The 15,908-nt window shown below is 33.4% G+C and overlaps 3 protein-coding genes across 3 annotated transcripts; 2 read left to right on the plus strand and 1 right to left on the minus strand.

Annotated features, from left to right (window-relative positions):
• Nucleotides 1-539: 539 nt before the first annotated feature.
• Nucleotides 540-3,514, minus strand: HELRODRAFT_182859 (hypothetical protein; the record flags this gene model as incomplete). The annotated part of the gene is made up of 6 exons (XM_009033584.1): nucleotides 540-950; nucleotides 1,196-1,266; nucleotides 1,629-2,051; nucleotides 2,332-2,565; nucleotides 2,672-2,717; nucleotides 3,398-3,514. 6 exons carry the CDS (start codon nucleotides 3,512-3,514, stop codon nucleotides 540-542), a joined length of 1,302 nt encoding a protein of 433 aa, XP_009031832.1.
• Nucleotides 3,515-8,096: 4,582 nt separating this feature from the next.
• On the plus strand, nucleotides 8,097-9,758 carry HELRODRAFT_182860 (hypothetical protein; the record flags this gene model as incomplete). Its single annotated transcript, XM_009033585.1, has 4 exons — nucleotides 8,097-8,145; nucleotides 8,212-8,276; nucleotides 8,340-8,625; nucleotides 8,695-9,758. 4 exons carry the CDS (start codon nucleotides 8,097-8,099, stop codon nucleotides 9,756-9,758), a joined length of 1,464 nt encoding a protein of 487 aa, XP_009031833.1.
• A 2,223-nt stretch (nucleotides 9,759-11,981) lies between these two features.
• On the plus strand, nucleotides 11,982-14,369 carry HELRODRAFT_182861 (hypothetical protein; the record flags this gene model as incomplete). The annotated part of the gene is made up of 1 exon (XM_009033586.1): nucleotides 11,982-14,369. One exon carries the CDS (start codon nucleotides 11,982-11,984, stop codon nucleotides 14,367-14,369), a length of 2,388 nt encoding a protein of 795 aa, XP_009031834.1.
• Nucleotides 14,370-15,908: the final 1,539 nt, after the last annotated feature.

The following is a 15,908-nucleotide window of genomic DNA, read 5'->3' on the forward strand; positions in this document are numbered from 1 at the left end:
TTTTGACCACCTTATTATAAATCCCGACTCAAATTAAAAAAAAAATTTTATTTCAAACTATAGCAAAAAGTAACTGAAAGCAGAATGTTTCTATTTTTACAAAAATAACCCTCATTTATAAAAAATTTTACCAAAAAATAGCAAGTAAGCTAATATATAGTTTGTGTCATATCCATCTACTGTTTATAAGGCGTGGAACGTTTACATGTGTACGTCGTGTGAAAAGGATAAATAGCCTTTGTGGCGAAGATGGCTGTTTCAATTCAATAGATTAGGATTTAAAGAACATAATAAAAGATATATAGATAATATATATCTGTAACATTGTAAGTGGTTCTGCGTATGTCAGAGCTGCAATAATAAAGACCAATAAAAAAAAACTGTTTGCATTTGAAGGCAGGGAGTTGAAGTTGTCATCGTTTGAATCTAATTCGTTTGACTTTTTTTTCATAGTTTTGTAAATATAACAATACAAAATGAACAAGGCAATGCCAGCAAGGAAAAGAAAAACAAGTAGCACCATTGCAACAAGCAATATCTCAGACGATGATGACGAAGAAGATGCTGATGTTGTTGCTGCTGATGATGTTGTTGTTGTTGATGTTGTTGTTGTAGAAGATGGTGTTGTAGTTGATAATGTTGTCAGTGATGATGACATTATTGATGATGTCATAATCGTTGATGTTGTCAATGAAGTGAACATGGTTGAGGAGCTTATTGCTGTTGATGTTATAGATGCAGTTGATGTTGCTATTGTAGTAGTTGTTGAAGCAAATGTTGCCGACGTGGTTGTTGATATGGTCGAAGTAGTTGAGTTGTCGTTGTTGTTGTTGAAGTAAAAGCTGTTGATGTTGGCGAAGTAGTTGATGTTGTCCTTGTTGTTGTTGTTGACGTAAATGCTGTTGTTGTTGTCGTTGTAGTTGTTGTTGTCGACATCTCAGTTGAGCCAGCTGTATTGTGAAATTATTGCAAGTATATGTTATTTTTTAGTGTGCAATTATTATTTGAGCCTTTACAATCATGTCACCATATAGTAGAATACTGCAGTAATGCTTGTTTGATACAGGGAGACATAGCATGTTGATATATTTATAAAAGTATATTTAAAGTCGGTTTTTTTCCACTCGCGATATTTTAGTTCAGTTCATGGCGTAACCGTCAAAGGCGCCTGGTTATGCTTCGAAGTGTGACTGACTTCGATTGCAAAAAGAGATTCACGTTTAGCATATTCAATGGTTTCGCGTGTTAGCGTGGTTGTTAAAGACTCTCAAAATAGGACGAAGAAAAATATTTCAATTTTAATTCATTATAGGATCTCACAAAAGCTCTCTCTATATTTCTTTTTTTCTCTCTATCTCTCTTTCCTCTTTCTCTCACTTTTTCGATAGAGAAAAAACCAAATAAAAAAAAATAAAAAACCAAATTATTTTAATGTAAGGCGATGGCTTATGAAAAAATAACAACAAATTGTTTTTATAAACTGAAATGCTCTCAACTAAACGATGAGGTTCATGAGCAATTTAGCATTCAATATAAAGATAACATTAGGTATGGACAAAATGGTATTTCATGTCAGCACATAGTAGAATGCTGCAGTAATGCTTGTTTGACGTAAATGTTCTACTAACTTCTGTTGTAGCAGATGACGAAAAAACATTCCATCTTGTTCATTATTTCAATCCAGCGACACATCTTGTCTACGGGATTGCAGTAAAACGCTACCATTTGGGTATCATTTGCCAAAGTTCCGCTAAATCCAAAAATGTTGAGAGCAACTTCGCTACCGTCCGAACTCCAATATAACCTATCATTATCTCTGTAAACATTCACCCAGAGTACTTCATAAGAGTAATCTGTGACTAAGTTCATTATTATGTTACACAAGTCATTCTCAATTTCTTGTCCCCTTATCTTGAGGAGAGTTTTGCCTATTGATTTACAATAATCTCGACCTGACTGCTGGTCAAGCCTTCTTCCGTCGTAACTGAAACAGTGACTGCCAAGGCAATACTCAGAAAACTGAGATGAAACTTTTGAAAGGTATGATGAAGCTGTAGGTAAACGAAGATTAATCTTTTTTAAAACTTTGCAATTTATTAAAAATTTTTTAATTTTAACAGACAAACGTTTTAATTAAATTGTAAAAACAATCGCGATTTTTTTAAAAATATTCCAAAACTTCACCAACTTTCGTTATAACAGATAACTCCTAAGCAATGTGCTTTGGAATTAACTTCATGCCATTGCAAAAAGCAATAAGTGTTACACTGTCGCTTTTTGATAAGGAGTATGTTGTCACCGTACTGTTATCCGAGCCCCAGTATAACATACCGTCAACTAGGTTTATATTCAGCCAATACCAAATAAACGGATTGAAATTGGTGGTCATGTTACAGAAAGCCGCATAAGTTTTAAAAGTCCTCAACTCCAGAAGGGTTTTGTTCTTTGAGGCGCAGTGTTCTTGGCCAGATTTGAAATCACTAGTCTTAGCGTCGTAACTGAAGCAGAAGCCTTCGACGCAGTAGTCTTCGGAGGACAAAACCATCTGGATCCTCAAATATAACGCTGCGAAAAAATACGTTCATGAAAAAAACATTTTATTTTCATCAATATCAGTCACACCTTCCAAACGCTTATCCAGTTTATTTCTGTAAAAATTGTTTGGACGTACCAAATGGGATGAGCGCGGTTGCACGCGTGATCTTCGCCAGAGCTTCCTATTCAGAAATGGACGAAAAGCAAAAATTCAACGAATTATTTTAGCAAATTTTTTAACGAGCAAAATTTGGTGTAGATACTCGATCAAATGTTAGTAAGTGCAAAATGAATGAACGAACATCTTAACCAGAAGACTATGATGAAATAAAATCCTAGTAGTGCGTGTGTGTTTGCGTGTGTGTGTTTGCGTGTGTATGTGTGTGTTTGTGTGATAGCAATAATAAAAGATAATCCAGGATTATACCAACAAATATGAAATAACAAACGATTTTTAAAAGTAATTTAGGCCAATAGAACTTTCATAAAAGCATGGGAACATTTAGAAGACAGATTTCAACAACAGAACCGATACTAGCATCATTAATAATGTGAATAACAATAGTAAATTTAACACATGACTAACTCTGTCTTATTATTAATATTATAACATTCGACAGGAGTTGCACTCAAATTTATTAATTAATTTTCTTCACTTCACAACGTGTCGTTATATAATTATGGGTTTGTTGTGGTTTATGTTGTTGTTGATGATGTTGTTGTTGATGATGTTGTTGATGTTGTTGTTGATGATGTTGTTGTTGATGATGTTGTTGTTGTTGTTGTTGATGATGATGTTGTTGTTGGAGGTGTTGTTGTTGTTGTTGATGTTGTTGTTGTTGTTGATGTTGTTGTTGTTGACGTTGTTGTTGATGTTGTTGTTGTTGATGTTGTTGTTGATGTTGTTGTTGATGTTGTTGTTGTTGTTGATGTTGTTGATGTTGTTGATGGTTGAGCAGTAAATAAGTACGAAGCCCATCAATCACATTTAGCGATTTCAATTAAATTCTTCAGCTACCGACACACATATATTAGAACATGCATGCACTCATAAATGAAGGCACATAAATGGACTACAATTTGACACATACACACACACACACACACACACAAACCGAAAGAAAGTATGATCTAGCCCAAAAAAAATAATCATCCACACGCACAAACACACACACACGTTTATATATAATTACACACACACACACACATTTATATATAATTACACACACACACTACACACACGCACAAATATATATATATATACTTATATAATTACACACACCACACACACACATATACGCACACACACACATATACGCACACACACATATTTATATATAATTACACACACACACCACACACACGCACAAATATATATATATATACATATATATATATACATATATAATTACACACACCACACACATATATACACACACACACAAACACATAGCTAGTAAATTTCAATTTCGTCTTCTACCTTACGCCCTGTTGTCATTAATAAAGTGACTGCAGTTGTATTAAGCCTGAAAATGAATACTCTTCACTACTACCACAATTTTTTTGGTTTAGTCGTCTTTTTAGAAAAGAAATCAGAGGAGAAAAGTTAATTCTTGAAAAGTTTTTCTGGAAAAATATCGCCAATATACGTTTAAACGAGAAGAAATTACTATGATAATATGTCTTATCTGTAAAAAATGATTTTGAAATGGTCTGTTAAAGACAATCTAACTCTACGCAACTTTAGATTTGATCAACAGAAGATATAAAACGCTCAAAAATATAAAAAAATGTAATAAAATTTTAGCTCATCCAGTAGATACAACAACTCATATCCTAACAGGAAAAATAAACCTGATCATCACTTATCATATAATTTACCCCAGGGATGAGCAAATTATGGCCCGCATGTTCAGTTGTTGTTGATAATGTTGATGTTATTGTTGTTGGGTTGTTGTTGAATTGATGAAGTTTTTAATGTTAACGTGTAGTAAAAATTTATTTCATACGCGTTTATGTGTCAATAAAATTTAATATAATAAATTTTCAAATTACTATCAATTATGTTGATTCATTACAGATTGAATACTTTTAGCTTCGTCTTAAAAGTGATCACCAGAGTACTCTTTCTGTTTTCCGTTAAATGAAAATTGAAGAAATTAATATTTAATTAGGGAATTAATTCAAAAAAATTCATTTAAATCAATTATTTATTTGAAAATAAATAGAAATACAAGTAAAGTAGAAGTTGAATTTTGAATTTTTGTTAATTTATCATTTCATTTCTCCGACAATTCTACAAAATAAATCTTTCAGTCAACAGACACCCTTATGGAAGGTAAATCTTCCGAATGTAAGCAGTCTGTCACGTTCAAATTTTCCACGTCTGGGTGTAAGAACTTGATTGACTTTTAAGCCAGATGTAAATTTTTTAGTTTTGTATTTTTTTAAAGTTATTGCTTAAAAAGACTGGAATAAACTATTATAACCTTACCTCTTAAAATATACTTAAGTTAAAGATTATCATTTATTTTCCTGGTTTGATGTCTTGATATATTTTGATCGGATTCTTCCTTTCGACTGTGATTGATTTTGAAGATGTAATAATAATAACTAAATAATTATGAAAAAAAATAAAATAAAAATTAAAAAAAAAAGTATTAAAATTACTGGCACATTATAGCACCATCTTGGGAGCTGCAGTGCCATTAAAATCTTCAAAAAGAAGTTATCGGAACGTGTTTGTTATTCATTTAGATTGTAGATTTTTAACGAGCCAATTACGAGACACGTCCAACAGCTGTTGAGAAAATTCAAATCATTTGCTTATATTGATCGTTCGTCGATTTATTTTACTTTCTAGTTGGTTTTCTATTTATCTTCTAGAATCTTCTATTTATTTCAACATCTGCTTCTTTTTCTTTGCCTTGCGATTTATATTGTTTGAAAAAACAAAATTAAAGATTACGAAATAAAGATCTGCAATAATAAAATCAATGTACATCCACTATTCAGGTACAACGAACCCTTTAAAAGAAAAGGCACCAGAAAATAAAAAGTTTTTTAATAACTTACACATAATTTACTATTGTATAATAAATATTATATTATATATTTAATAAGATTATAATAACTCATAATTTATATGACCTAATATAACCGCTAGATGACGTTAAATCCATCCATCGTAATTGATATAATCTTAATCAATTTTTCCGGTAGATAGGGGGTAGACCGTTAAATTTGATTTTATTATTAGTTTCCTTGAATATAATTATTTAATTTTTAGTTTTTAACATTTAAACAATATTTAACAATCAGAAGTTTATTTTACAATGAAATTTCTTAGATCGTTAGAAACTTTCTTTTAAATTTCTGCAGCCTCTCCTTTGTCTTACGTAAAAGAAACTGGCTTCATCACAAAAATTATTTTAAAAGTAGTTTGCCAACTTTTTTTTAATAGAAAAACAAGACATCCTAAAATTTATAGATTTAAAAAGTTAATTAAGTAATGACATTTGCCAAAAACATTTTTCATAGCCAAATAAATTTAGACAAAGAAATAAACCACAGACTGACTGAAACATTTAGTCATAACGGAAGGAAATATAATGTGTAGAACGCTCTGACGTCAAGCGTGAATGGGTAGGAAGTCGTGAAAACAACCATTGAAGGGCATGTCTGACGAGAGATTGAAGAATTATTTCGTTGGATGGATTCATTCGATTGAATTTCTGTTGTGAAGATAATTTTTTTTTAGTTTATTTATCAATTTAAAATGTGATTAAATGCAGAGGTGGGCAAACTACGACCCGCGGTCGGCCCGCTAAACCATTTTATGCTGCCCGCGAGGCCTTGATTGAACACAAAAAATCACATTACGATCATAAAAAAGGTCGTCAGCCACATATTACGAGGCAAAAAAGTCCAAAAAATTTGAAAACATATGTGGCCCTTCAAAGGTCAAATACTTCTCAGTGCGGCCCTCGCAGCATAAGGTTTACCGACCCATAATTTAATGAGATGTTGTCTTGAATAAAATTTGTTTGGGAAATAATTCATTTTTGTTTACATAACTTTGATACAATATTTGGTAAAACATTACTTAATGAAAAGAATATTAGAATATATTAAATATTTATAATATTTGATTACCTGATGACGCCTGGTCCTCCCGTTGCAGTGGCTGGGTTCAAATCCAAATAGATCAGGAGTGGAAAAGCTACGGCCCGCGAGGACTTGTTCGCCAAAAAATGTCGTCAGCCAGATTAATCATTATAACCAAAAAAAGGAGCCACAAATCTTAAAAAATTCTCCCCCGGGTCGAAAAAATTTGCTATTTAAGTACATATGCGGTCCTTCAAGGGTAAAATAGTTTTCAATGTGGCCCTCACAGCAAAAAGTTTGCCCACCCCTAAAACAGATCCCTGCCTATCATATGCATTGTTATCACGTGTTTTCATATACATGTGTTCGTTGTTGAGGAAACCTCTGAGACAAGTGCACTGTAGTAAGTGACTTCTAACCTTCAATAACAAGCCTACACCAGAGAGTTAAAATTTTCCAATTTTGATAATAAAAACAAAGCCACAAAGGCCGCTAGGGAGAGGACAAGAGAAGCAGATTACCTCAGACCACAAAAATCTGGGGTCATACGTGTTAATCAAAATTTTACTAAATAAAACAATTTATTGTTTTATTGTTTAAAATATTATTTAACAGTAATAATGGTATATAAATTGTTTTAACATTTGTCTCATTTGACAGTTTAATTTTATTTTATCAGCATACGCATAACTTTGAAAGAGAAGAATGCATTTGTAGGCAAGCCTAAAACTTGTATGTGAATTCATCGCTATCACTATACAATGTTGTGCTATTATTAACTTTAACAATTGGCTAGTGTTGTTGACAGTCACTTATTATACATATATGCAACATTTGTGAAGCAGTTTGCATCATGAATAAAATTTACTGTTTAAACCTCAGCCGGAGACATTATTTAGAACTTCAGTTTATGATTCTCTCTGTGTTCTTGCCAATATTTTGGTCATAACATTTTTCAAAAGATAACATTGAAAATGTCTAAAAGTTGCTCAATTGGTTAACTTTATTTTGTCTATGACCATCTCTGCGATTGTGAATTTTACATAGAATTTTAATGTTGTTTCAGTATTGCACGGCGTATGCACCATACAAACTTTTACGAGACTACTGCACGTCCTAAGTTGAATAACAACAATACAATAACTTCAATTTGAACAGTACCAAACTATAATACTATATATAGTACCAAACTATAATACCATAATAAACAGTGTTATATTCTTATAGGTAGCCCTAGCGATGCACACGTATGTGTTTATTTCATGCTAGAATCTAGAAAATAGTATTTTAAGAGTTTGGGAAAAAGTGCTGGTAGACAAACCCATGAGAAACCACTTCTGGTCGTATTTGAATATTTTTATGTTTGGTAGATTTTGAAACTGCATTTGACTGAGCAGAGCCAATTTTTCGTTGTAAAGGTTCAAAAAAATTTTCGATTGTTAATTTTATTCGTTATGGAATCGAAGAAATGTGTCGAAGAGAAAGGGAAACACGGAATAAAAAGTAAATTTGAAATAAAGTAAATAAAATAAAAATAAATTTGATGTGTTGCCTTTCATTTTAAAATAGATTGCATCTGTCCGCAAGTTCTCTGGTTGAAATCATTCTCTCTATATTGGATATTCATCGTAATGGTAAAAAAGTTATGCATGAAATAAGCAAATTTATTCTACATTGAATTTATTTGAGATTTGTAGGGCATTGCAAATACAATTTTGGGAACGAGTCTCGTCCACCTGGAGAAGTTGATGAACGTTGGAGAACAAACGATGTCAACCGTAATTACATTTTTCGCTCTCGGCTACTTAATCGGGTCGATACTGTGTGCTTCCATGTACGACCGCCTGAAACCTGAATTCTTGTTCTTTGCGTTCAACAGTGTCGCGTGTGTGGCCACCATTGGGGCTGGTCTCATCTCGTCCTTCCCATTTTTCGTCACTTTCGTCGTCATTAAAGGAATCGGATTTGGATTCAATGACTCAGGTTAATGTTTAAAAAATTTTAAGAGAGCAGTGGATGAAAATTTTTTAAGCTAAATTGATAACTTTTCAGCTGGACAATCTTACGGGCTTAGAATATGGAACAAACACCAATGCAGAAATTCATTAATTCAAGCCATTCATCTTTGCTGGTCTTTTGGAGGTATCGTTGGGCCGTTCATAATCAAGCCATTCCTCTGTGAAGTCAACCATTCTTATGAGAATTTTAATAAAACATTAAACGAAAGTGAAATTGTTTTTGAGCAGGATAAAATTTTGGGAAACATATCGACAACGTGCCTGGATGTTATTGAACTTGCAACTGTTCGAAAAGCTTTCATAGTTGTTGGCCTTATAGTTCTCTCCGCAAATATACCTTTTTTGATAATTTTACTATTCAATATTTCAAAACATAAAAAATTGTCTCTTGTTCGACAGAAAAAGAATGACGTGGTAATAGAAGATGTAACGGAAGAAAAAATTTTTTTAGGAAAACCGGATGTACAAACAAATAGAATTGAACAAATTTTGCATCTGAAACTTATTTTGCTCACATTCGTTTTTGTCTTCGGACTGTTGTGCTATTACATCGAAGGTGTAACAATCGCGTTCATAACAGCATTTGCCTTGAAGCATCTGCATTGGTCTGTTTACCAATCAAGTCTCATTCTTTCAATTTACTTTGGAGCTCACTTTGCGTGTCGGTTATTGGGCGTTGTAGTCTCAGCTTTCTTGAAACCAATAACAATATTATCAATTACAATGACCGTAGCTACAACAGCCTTCTTGCTAATGTTAGCCGTCAACGCTCTACCGAGTATTCTCTGGGTTGTGGTTATGTTGGCCGGTTTCGGAACTGGAATTATTTATCCGACTAATATTATTTGGGTGTCAGAGAACTTGTTAGTAACTGGCAAAGTTAGTTCAGTGATTGTATGTGGTGGGTCGGTTGGGTGGATAACTGGTCCCCTCATAGTAGGAATGCTGACGTCTCATTATGGCCAAATGTGTTTGGTTTACTTTCTTGTGGGCTCTTCATCGCTATTTTTAATTCTGTTCATACTCGAAGCCTTATTTATAAAAGTTTTTGGCAAAAAAAGACATACTTCAATAATACAAAATAATATATTGAATTGACTTGAGCTTTTCGAGTAACATTTCATGAAAGATCAATAACCCTCATAAATTATGACGCAAGTATTTTTCAAATTGCTTTCCCTTTTATTTTGGGATAAGGTTTTCGTTTATAAAAATATTGGTAAATATTGTCGCGTTTGTCAACTTCTTTGTATGTCAGGCGACTCCACGCATTAGTTGTACTTCATATTGACTGAAATTTTCTGTCATTTTTAGGCTAACAACGTTTTTACTCTTTGAAAAATTTGCTATCAAGGTAGTTAACATTGGTTAACATAACCTTCATCCAGCATAAATTTTAATGCATTAACGTTTTTAATGCATTAATTTCTGTTTATTTTCATTGTAACAAATGTTTTAAATAAAATTTAAAAATAAATTTTTACATGGTAAATAGAGTCTTCATAATGCAAATCCAGGTGTGAAACAACACGCCACTTAGAATGAGCATTTTTTCAAATTTTTGAACATTTCAAATAATCACAGAAAAAGAATTTCAGAATTTAATATTTCTGTCATGTTAGGCGAAGTGCGGATTTTGCGATCGTCATCAAAACTTTTTTGATCAAATGAAACCAAAGGAATACTAAAAATTCATTCATCTAAGACTTTACGATAAAAAGCTTACGTTTTAAATCGAAGAATACCTAACAGTGGTAGTATTATTTTCTTTATAAAGTTTGTAATGCTTGCATTGTCTGATTATCATTTTTTGACAGCAATTCAAATGACGGCTCTATTTATTTATAATTAAATTTTATTTGGTTATGTGATTTGAGGTATTCATTTGTGGAATTCTAAAAAGTTTTGCAATTAAAATATTTATAACAATTTATTTATGATCTCAAGTATTCAAATGATAAAATAATTCTATTAAGGTTTTATTGAAATTTTTACGACACACCTTGTAGTTATTGCAACACACTTAGCAACAGCGTTGTTATTTTTCGTAATAGTGTTCTTCAAACTTTATATTATTTCATTATCAAAAATATGCCTAGCCAAAATATTGAAACCAAAATTGAACATAAAATAATCCTGATATTGTACTGTAATCATATGACTGCCCGTTGTAATCATTAAAATAATGTGAGCATATGTCTTGCTCGCTAAACTTTTAAATTTTATGTTGCTGATGTTTTTATTGCCACTCCTACATTAACTATGATGCTGACACTAAATTGTTGTTTTGTAATTGGTTTCGGTGTTGAATATTGACATTAATTACATCAATTACATTTCTCCAACAATTTCAACTTTGTCTAAAGTTTTTGTATTAATTGGTCTTTCAATTTTTTTCGTTATATTTAATCAAATTAATATTCTTAATTGGCAATGTGAAAGTTTGAAACAATTAATAATTATTATCATAACAAACCAATCCTGATTGTTGAAACGAACACGTCAATTGGAAATAGGCGAGTGACATGAGGCGGCTCGAGTCTGCACTAATTGGACTAATTGATACAATACTGCAGGGAAATCATTTCAATTGAGCAATTAGGGTGTTAGTAATTCTACAATTAACAGTAGCTAATGAGATAATTACGAGCAACAAATTGTTTGACAAGTTTTATTACAAAAAGTTTATTGGATATAACCTATTCCATGGAACAATCGCTCCATGATCAACGTCCTATAGACAAGATATTTGCAGTGCTAATTTGACTCGCAACAGTCGGATGAATGGACTCAACAATATTATTACAAAATATTTTTGTTATCCAAGTATTAAGTATTTGATAACTATTTAAAGTTTAACGCATCAAAAAAATCAAAATCGTAAGTAAGAAAGGATGCTGGGTTGTAAAGTGAGGTATTCAGTTTTTATTGGTTTGACGTGTGGGTTCAATTAGCAGCCGGGATGTTGACAGTGAAAACGATCCTCCAATCAGTGAGGTATTCCCTTTTTTGGCAAGTACTTTCAATTAGGGGTAATAAAGCTGATCTGTAAGGTATTCACGCTGACACTTAGTCTGATATGTGCGTTCAATTATTAGCTCTCAACTAGGGTATATAAGAGAGTCTCTCATCTACAATTCATCATTCAATTTTCAGTCTTTATCATATCCTACCAAACGAATATTCAACTTTAAAAAATCCTGATCCAACATTTTTCAATCATCGACATTTAGAAGCAACATTTACAGCAATTCCAGCATACTTATCTACATAAAAAATTATAGAAGTTTTAAAAAGTGTTCACAACACATCTGGCTAAAAATGAATTTTGAACACTACAGCGAAGTGAACTTGAGCAAAGGAAGTCACTCCAGACAGCGCTTACGTGAACGTGCGTTGTTGCAGCAAGACTCACCAATGCACCGAGACAACCAACCTCATCAAAGTTTGCAAGAGTTCACCAGATCCAACAAACACGTTTCAACATTTAGCAACATTGCCTATAGACAAGATATTTGCAGTGCTAATATGACTCGCAACAGTCGGATGAATTATCGTAAAAACATCGGTTTGCATGAGAGGCAGCAGCAGTCAAGTGCATATAAAAGTTTTAAAAAGAGGAAACTATCTGGCAAGGACTTATCAGGAGTACCGTTCACAATCAGTGGTGACAGTGATAATTATATCGATAACAAAAGTTGTTACAACGCGTCGCAATATTCATTTCAAAGTCAGCATCAGCTCCACAGTCATCGTCGCCATCGACATCCCTCACCTCATTCCAACTGCTGCTACACCGACAATGAAGAACGTGGGAAGGTTATACTGAAATCCATCACCTCGATTAATGATGCTGATGCAAGAAATCGGTCCTCCATCTGCGACAACACCTTGGACGACAGCAGAGACCACAAAGGGATCAGTCTCTGTTCTAGCCAATCAAAATTCATCAGGAGATGTAGCAGCGTCATTTCATTTCGACAACTTCTGGCAAGTGCTAGTGAGACAGATAATGACAGCAAAATGAATGTTACAAGTATGATGCCAAACGACAAAGACAACAAAAATTGTAGTCTCAAGAATCCAATCGAGAACACTGGAAAACTGCAAACTGGAGAAATTTTGGCAAGGCTGGACATGATGAGAAAAAATTTAGCTGGCAATTGTTTGCAGAAATTTGGCAGACATTGCATTCCATTGATGAGAACATTGAACACGGACAACCTCTACGACAATGTATTGGAAGCCTCCATGGGCCTCACTAAAAACAACAACATGAAGCAACCAAGTTTTGTGAAACGTCTTCTACTTTCCAAACAACTCACCAACGTTAAAAATGGTTTCTACGTCTCTTGCATGCTCCAATCAGCTGGAAAAGTGTTAGTGACCTCACACAATATGCTTCCAACTGTGAGGGTTGATTTGGACAACGTGTCTGACTTGGAGTCCCATTTCTATTGGCTGATGAAAGTTACAAGTGATTGGTCCCTGATGAGAAATTTGAAACAAGTGATGAAGAGCGAATTAACAAGCTGCAAGAAATTAGAACCAAACATCTTTCACGAAAAATACGCCATTTTGAGAGCTGTCAACGTTTTGCAAAAGATAACTGGAATTGAGAAGTTGGGTCATCTGCACACCAACATCGTGAAAGGAACAAATTACAGCGTCTTTATGTTCATCAACAACGACATCAACGCTGAATCAAAATCTTCCACACCATCTCTTACTTCATCACCAGTTTCATCATCATTTTTATCGACACTGAAATGGATGTCATTAGACAAGTTATCTTCATCACCAGTGTCAAACAAACAACTGAAAACTAATGGAGTGTTGAACGATCTAACCAGCAACTGCAAGGAACTTTTAACGGAGTTCAAAAATTTGAACGAACAACTGAAGGATGGAGTGTACATAAGCTATCTCTACATGACTTGTCACTTGCAACACGGATTGCAGGTTCTCGTCTCCAAAGATACCCCCAACAACTTTCCATCCATCAGAATGAACGATGACCACAACAGTAGCAGTGGAACATCGACGACGAACAATTGTGCAAACATCTTGAATGAACTGAAAAGTAGAAATTTTGAAGCTATCGACGATAATTTTAAAAGCACAATGTTTTCTACCATGCGTCAGTTCGATGATGTAACATTCGCACAGCTACCAATTACCCCAGAAACATCACCAGCATCATCTCCATCATCGGCAACACAGCAGACAAACAGAGGCACATTTGATAATGGAGTCGCTCTTTCCAACCGTCTACATAGATCCATCATACCTCTCAACGACCAAGTTAAAATGATACTGCTTGCTCCTCCCCAGTCTCTCTTCTGTCCCCTCATCAACCACACTCCTGTAGCACCACTGCCCTCTTCCTTCTTCTTACCTCTGCGTGCCTTTGAATCGATCCAGCTGAGAACATACCAGCCGCAAATCTTCCAAAAATATTGTCAAGTGTCCGTCATTATGGAAATGGCTGTTGAAATATACAGAAACCGCAAGGCTGTCCTGTATGCAGGAAGCAAACATTCCCAGGAAGAATACACGTCAGAACTTGCATCGGTGAATTTGATGTTGAGTGAATTGAAGAAGGACATGGAGGAAACATGGAAGAAGTATCGATGGATTGGAGATCTCATCAGCCAAGCCCGTTTACCTGTCTCTGAAAACTTCATCAGCCTGCACCAGTTTTTGTAATATTTTAAATTTTAAAGTTAACGTTTCAAAAGACGTTCAATAGCATTAATTCTTTATTCGTTTTATTTTTTTGTTTTTGATATTTTGAAATAGAACTTGTTTGAGTGATGAACGCATATTTTGTTGTTGTTGATACATCTACCTTGTGCAAAAATGTGATTACATTCGAAAATTTGACTCAAACTTGATAACATTACTCCAACCATTAAAGTGCGATACATGTCGTTTATTTAAACTAGATAATTTTTCGACACACACTCCTATTTTACAGAATTGAAATATATATAAATAATTTTTTGTATTCTTTTATAATAACTTCTAGTGAGAGAATAAAAATTTTCTGAATAAAACTTTAAAACCTTAATAGTAACAAGCAGTGTAAGCTGTGTGTGTATAGATAGGCAGTGGCGGATCCAGGCGGTATGGGGATGAATCCCTCCTATAACATGGAAGAAGGGAATGCCTTGTTATCTTGTTATAATATAATATAATTACTGAAAGATAAAAAAATAGTATCTTTAATTAGCGATACTATCAAAAACAATTATACAAAATTACAATTAATGTTAATGCTTTCATTATGTTTTTTCGCACTTTCACCGAAAGTGGTTCCAAAATTTAGAAATAAGATACCATCACCGAAATACACCATACTCAGAAAATTCACAATTCTGAAATTTATAGCTTGTGATGTTTTCTAAAACTTGTTCTCTCGTTAATATACAATAATAACATTTGATCTCTAAAGCCATTGGTCGAGGTATTTTATGTATCGAAAATTGTTTCAAATGGTGAAAAACTTACGATTAACTCCTATCTCGGTTCTATGAAACTTTTGACTGTAGGCCTCCAAAAAACGGTTCGTTCCCAAAACCGTTCCCCAAAACAGGGGTCTTCACATAAATGATAATAACGTAAATTTAACATAAATTTCGTTTAAAAACTCATAGGTTTGGATCAATAACAATTGTAAAGGCTTTTAATTTTTTTTGAGTGCCCCATTCAACAATTTTCCTTTTTCCGAAGCCGCGGGACTCCACCTACACATGCCAATCAAGCCCTGGACCATATAGGCCTAACCGACATTAAATAGCATGCGTTTGTATTAATAATATCATCAAAACCGGTGGCCTTTACAAGACTTTTTCGCACCGGCGTTCCAACTCTCTCAAGAGCTTGACAAACGTTGTATTTTTATCTTTCGCCACTCTCGTCGCTACGAAATTGAAAGAAACTGTAAGATCGACAAAAAATCAATTTTTAGTGTTGACACCTCGAAATGATTCCTTTTCATATAATATATTTCTAAAGTTTGTGGTGTCCTTTCATCTATATGTGTATATATAATGATTTAAATAATTCGTTAAATAAAAAATGGTTTAGAAAATTCATTGAAAATATAATTATTAAAAAACATTTATTTATTTATTAAATGTTTGCAAAATTGTAAAAACTCTAGCGACCGAATATGCTGACTAAAATAACGACTGCGCATGACGTGTTGATGAAAATTTAAAAAGTTAAAATCTACTACTGTTA

This window comes from Helobdella robusta (assembly GCF_000326865.2).
Source record: "Helobdella robusta unplaced genomic scaffold HELROscaffold_94, whole genome shotgun sequence".
Taxonomy (NCBI): domain Eukaryota; kingdom Metazoa; phylum Annelida; class Clitellata; order Rhynchobdellida; family Glossiphoniidae; genus Helobdella; species Helobdella robusta.